At 39.5% G+C, this 6,343-nt stretch overlaps 1 protein-coding gene across 1 annotated transcript in view; it reads left to right on the top strand.

Moving 5' to 3' along the window:
- The first annotated feature begins 4,859 nt into the window (after nucleotides 1-4,859).
- The window catches only part of LOC106869720 ((R)-specific enoyl-CoA hydratase), a 9,719-nt gene continuing 8,235 nt past the window's right edge, over nucleotides 4,860-6,343 (top strand). Inside the window, exon 1 of the mRNA XM_014915566.2 lies at nucleotides 4,860-5,377. Coding sequence (XP_014771052.1) covers nucleotides 5,094-5,377 — 284 coding nt within the window. The 5' untranslated portion in view covers nucleotides 4,860-5,093. The remainder of the gene's footprint in view (nucleotides 5,378-6,343) is intronic.

Genomic DNA, 6,343 nt, shown 5'->3' with positions numbered 1-6,343 from the left:
TATATATATATATATATATATATATATATGTATATGTATATATGAAAGGTGTTGTTGAGTAAACAGAATTGGCTTTCGGAGACGAGTTGTGAAAATTTATGAAAGAGAGATGGTAATACGGAAATCCGTCGAAGGACAAGGACATGGAATCGTTTTCCCAATCAGTGTAAGACAAAAGAAACTTACTTTAAAGATGGAAAAAGTGAGTGAAATTGCTATAACTCATCTGCTGGTTAAAGTTAGCCCAGAAGCCATTACAGGTCAGTTATTGCCCCTGGATCAGAGAGGGAGTGGTAGAGAAGTAGAGAGATATATAGAGAGAGGGAAAAAGAGAGAGAAAGACAAAGGCATATACAGCGAGAGAGAGAGGGAGAGAGAAGGGATGATTTATATGAAAGTAAAAATTGAAATAACCATCAGCAAATAATAAACTAATAATAAAGCTTTCACTTTGAGCAATAAGAAGGATCAAGTTATTTGTCTTTTTTCTTCTTTTTTTCCCTCACTTCTTTAAACATGTGTTGCCAAATGTCATTTCTGGGTTTTGTCGTCCATGGAATTAAGCCAAAGGTTTGATAGAATTAAAGAACAGAGATGAGATAGTAGGGGAGAAGAAAGAGAGAAAGGGACAAGAAGAGAATTCTTTGAAAGAGAGAGAGGGTGAGATAGAGAGATAAAGAGGAGGAGAGGAGAAATGGATGGAAGATGGGGACAGCGTCTGAAAGTGACAGAGTGAAAGATAGAGAGAGAGAGAAGGGGTGAAAGAGTGTGTGGGAGGAGAAATAGATAGAAAGGTAGAGATATAATTAATTAGATACAGTGAAAGATAGATAGGGAGGTGATGAGAGAAAGTCTGAAAGCGTAGAGAGCGGAGAAGACAATAAAGAATAAAAAAGGGGGTGCGGATTATAAACTAAAAAGAAATAGTAAGATTAGAGAGCGAGAGAGAAAGAAAGAGAGAGTGGGGTGAAGAGAGTTCATAAGAACTAATTGTGTAAAAGAGAGACGCGGCGTCTGCTCGAAATCCATTTTTTGAAATGTACATTTCAAGAGAGACCAATGAACAACAACTCACAAACCAGCCAACCAGCCAACCAACCAGCCAGCCAGCCAGCCATTTAACCCACCAGCCGACCGTCCAGCCCGCCAGCAGACATCTGTTTCTCCGGCCTTCATTCTAATTAATATAATATAATTATTTATTGTAATAAAACAATGAAGCCAAACCGACAGCAAAGGTCTTTCCATCTTTTATTTTCTTCCTTCCTTCCATTTTCTTTTTTCTTTCTTTCTTTCTTTTTTTCTTTCGGTTTTCTTCTTTCTAGCTTTTATTCTTTCCTCTTTCTTTCCTTCTTTCTTTCTTTTTTCTTTCGTTTTTTCTTCTTTCTTTCTTTTTCTCTTTCTTCTTTCTTTCTTTCTTTCTTTAAGCACGCACGCCATCCCTCTCTCTCTCTCTCTCTCTCACACGCACACACACACACACACAATATACATGATACATATAATACTATATATCTTGTATGTATGTATGTATGTCTGGAATTTTTGAGGTCCAGCCAACATTGAGAATGTGTCTGAGACATCTCTGTTGAAAGCATTCAAGGACCCTTACCTGACGTTTGTACAGAGTCCATGTCTCACATGAGTAGAGGAGCGATGTCAGTACACATGCACGGTACACAGCAACTTTTGTTTGCCTTGCGATGCCATGCTGGGACCAGACACGAGACTAAAGAGACCGGAAGGAATTAGTTGTTCTCTGCAACCTGAAAGATATTTCCTCATCCAGGGAGCAACAACGGCTGAATGTGCTGCCCAGGTAGACAAACTTGTCTACTACCTTCAGAATTGTTCCTTCAACCAAGGTAGCTAGTTCCATATATGGATTTCCTGGTGCAGGCTGGAATATTACAACAGTCTTGTCCAGGCTAATGCTGAGTCCAAATGCCTTGCAAGAAGCAGAAATGCAATTCATGAGTATTTGCATGTCATCCACTGTATGAGTGACTAAGTCACAGTCATCTGCATAAAGGAGGTCACGAATAATAGACTGGAAAACCTTTGAATTGGCAGCAAATCGGCGACAGCTGATATCTTGAGTATTGAGGCAATGATACACAAGCACTGGTTACGTTGGACTGGACACCTTATTAGAATGAAGGATAACAGGATTCCTAAGCAGATGCTCTATGGAGAACTTGTGAATGGAGGGAACTCAGGCAGAAACCAAGGATGCGATTTAAGGACTGTGTCAAGTCCTCATTAAAGGCCTGTGATATGCAGGACACTGACTGGGAGAACAATGCCTGTCATCGCCACAGATGGAGGAAGCAGGTTAAGGAGGGGATCGATACGTTTGAGAGAGCACTATCCAGCGTGAAGAACTTAAACGAGCTACGCGAAAGCGCACAGCTCGTATAGTGAATGGGGAAAGCTTGGTCTGCAATGTTTGCAGTCGTGTATGCTTGTCAAGAGCAGGGCTCATTAGCCACAAACGGAGCCGCAAATGCAAAATGTAAGTTAGTCCTAGAGCACACAATGTTCCTGAAGGTCGGCAATGGTCTTCCTCGGTCACGAGTGGACGGCCATCATCATGTATGTATGTATGTGTATGTATGTGTGAGTGTGTGTGTGTATGATGATGGCTTAGCTGATCGAACCTTCGAAGTCACTGTCAATAATATTTTCGTTTGAAAATAGTAAATTTGTACTCTACCAAAGTATAGAGTCAACCATTAGAGTAATGTAAAACTGTTTTTATTACAAATGAACATAAAAAAACATTAGTGGTTGTGTAATTAGAAGTTTGCTTCACAACCATATGGTTCCGGGTTCGGTTCCACTGCGTGGCACCTTAGGCAAGTGGCTTCTTAATTCTCCTTGGGCGTATGGCCTATTCAAATGTCAAAAGAAACCGTGATAAATGGGTCTTCCACTTCACCTGTGGCCTTCTCTGTGCCATTGTATAGTCACCTGGATTCCGTAAAGCTATTCTTTTTATATGATATAGCTATTCTTCTAGCTTCGTTCACATTCAAACTGAATCTTTCTATTCTCCTTTAGTATACTGCCTATTCAAACGTCAAAAGGAACAGTAACAAATGGATGTTCCACCTGCAACCTTTTTAGTGCCAGCGCAACCTACTGGATTCCGTAAAACTATTCTTCTATACGATATAGCCATTATTCTAGCTTTTCAACCCGAGAAATAGTGAAAGTAATTACCCGATCAACGGCGGGTATTGCTATTTATTAGATATAAAATGGTTTCAAAATTTGACAGAGAGACAGTAGTTTTTGAAGGGAGGAGGTACTGGATTACATCGATCTCAATACTTGACTGGTACTTTCTTCCTCGATCCTGAAAGGATAAAAGCCATAACATATATATATATATTGGCGGCCTAGTCAGTGAGAACTGAGAAGAGGACGGACAACATTCCATGGGTTGGGCAGGATTCGTGACAGACGAACTATAGACAGAAACTTCGCTGCGGGCTAGCTAGGAAGTTGGTCAGCAGTAACACAAAAGGGACTTCCGGTGGGAGAAAGAAAACAAAAGAATGTCAACAGTGTGAAGCAAATCTGGACTAAACAGAAATAATTGACGACTTAAGCTGTGATGTACGCAAAGTAATAAACCTTTGATAAATGTCTTCTCGTCTCCACTAGTTTGTTTGCGTTTAGCTTAACAAAGCTATACATGTTTAATAAAATTAATGTGTGTGTGTGTGTGTATGTATGTATGTCTTTGGGTCTGTATTCCCCACCCTCCACAACCGCTTGACAACTGTTGCTGGTGTGTTCGTGTCCCCGTAATCTAGAGGTTCGGCAAAAGAGACCGATAGAATAAACATCAGGTCTTTAGAAAAATATGTAAGTCCTGGGGTTGATTCATTCGACTATAAAGTCAAAGCGGTGCTCCAGTATAGTCGCAGTCTAATAACTGGGCAACTAAGAGAACACACACGCACACATATACAGACACTATACTTTTACAAGAACTGTGGTGACAATGACTTCTCGTTAAAATTCAATAAATATGTACTCAAAAAGTATTGTGTAATCCTTCAGTTTAATGTTAAATTATTTGTATTATAATTTAACATAAAAACAAACATTTATGTATGTATGTATTTAGCAGAGTGCAACACAAGGTGGGCAGAAAAGTGCTTCAAAGATTCATTCAAAGCCCCACTGAATGACACCTGGGAAATGAAGGCACAGCACCGCCCTGTCTGGCGAAGCTGAGCTAACAGAGGTGCCATCTCCTACGAACAGAATAGGATCGCAGGCGCACAAAGAAAACGTGAGCTGCGCAAGTCCAGAACCAACTCCTTGCCTTCATTCTCAGCAGACCAACAGTTCCCGACTCTGCGGCAGAAAATTCCGAACATGTATTGGCTTGATCGACAACAGCCGGATGCACCGTGATCCATCTTCTTCTCCCATGTGATCCCCTGGTCATCGACGACAACGACGGACGAACATCAATGCATGTATGTATGTATTTTCACTTTGGTTGAGCCAGTTTCTTGCTTCTCTGGAGTTTTGTCTGTGTTCATAGGGTTATCAGGCGACCCTGTGAACACAAGCAAAACTCCAAAGTTGCAAGAGACTGACTCAACTAAAGAAAAATACATAGATATCCGATATCTATGGATGTGCTTAATAGAGGTATTTAACTCGGTGTTAACTGTATTAAGCACGTCCACGGATAGTATCTATCAGACAAAATTGAAAATTGAAGATTGTTTGTTCTGCCAGAAAATATCTGAAAATACACAAATATCCATAGAGTATTTACAATGACAAATATTTAAAAATGAAGTGAGCAGAGCAAGCAAATCATTTTGTAAAATGATTTGCTCATTCCATTTATTATATATACTTTACAAGAACAATATAATTTACAAAAGTAAACTAAGAAAATAAAGACAAAAACCTAATTTAGAGTTATACCCCTTACATCCACAATGTGTCGGTGATGACCCAAAAAGATATTCTATTTATCAAACAGCATTTCAAGTACCTATTTCCGTCCTTCATCTATATATTAATCAGTTTCTGAGGACCAGCAGAACGTTCCGAAGATGCTTGGTTGGAGACTTCTTTCACGTTTCAACTGTAACAGTTCGAGCCATTCTAATTTGATCTCAGTGCTCAATACACAGTACACCCGGCATTATGTTTCACGCCGTACAGAGTGTGGTTTTAAAATTGGTGATAGCGCGAGTTTGTCGCGAACATTTAACCATACTCACCTTAAAACGCTCGCTGGTTTAATACTTGATTTTAATCCGATTCACTTCGACCCCGAATACGCCAAAAACACTCGCTTTAAGCAATGCATCGTTCACGGTGTGTTAATCAACGGGTAAGTTATTATGTTAAGCATGTGTTTTTATTATTAATTTATATATTCATTTATTTAATTGATCTAATTAATATTAACAGGTGATCGGGGAACAGAAATTATCTACCAATGTCACAATACCTCTATGCATGGCCAGAGGGACGAACTAAACTCGAATGAAACAATGTAAACAAAACCATTTATATGTAAATATTAGTTTTAAATTTTGACACAAGGCCAGCAATTTCAGGGGAGTGTATTAGTCGATTGCATCGATCCCAGTGTTCAACTGGTACCTATTTTATCGACTCCGAAAGGCTGAAAAGCAAAGTCGATCCAGGTGGTATTTGAACTCAGAACGTAAAGTTGGAAGAAATGCAGCTAAGCATTTTGTCTGGCGCAGCGACGATTCTGTCAGCTCGTTGCTTTATTGGCATAACTACAGGGTTTTACCCCCCAGACTTTGGGAGGTCATAACTTTCAGAAAAATGAATTTTTTTTAATGAAATTTTCTACGCATATAGTATTAACTATGTTATGCCGCTTTAGGCATAACTACAGGGTTTTACCCGGATAATAGCCGGTCCATGGATTCCTTGGAATCCATTATCCGGCAACATGTCCGTCCAGGGAGCATCATTTTCACTGATGAATGGACAGGTTATCGCAATTTGCAGCAGCAAGGGTTCCTGCATTTAACGGTAAACCACTCAGTTTCATTTGTTGATGAAGCCACAGGTGTACATACAAATCATGTAGAAGGAATGTGGGCGCATGCTAAGCGCAAATATCGGCAACTTTATGGTACCTCATCCGAGTTGTTTTCCACGTATTTAATAGAATTCATGTGGCGGAAGAGGTACTCCACTAGACAGTTTGAGCACCTCTTTGCTCAAATTGCTGAGCAATACACATTTTAAATACACATATACATGACATACTTTTTTTTTAAACAAACATTTTTTAACTAATACAAGATTTCACATA

Source organism: Octopus bimaculoides, chromosome 11 (genome assembly GCF_001194135.2).
Source record: "Octopus bimaculoides isolate UCB-OBI-ISO-001 chromosome 11, ASM119413v2, whole genome shotgun sequence".
NCBI lineage: Eukaryota > Metazoa > Mollusca > Cephalopoda > Octopoda > Octopodidae > Octopus > Octopus bimaculoides.
This window is presented reverse-complemented; position numbering and strand designations above follow the sequence as displayed.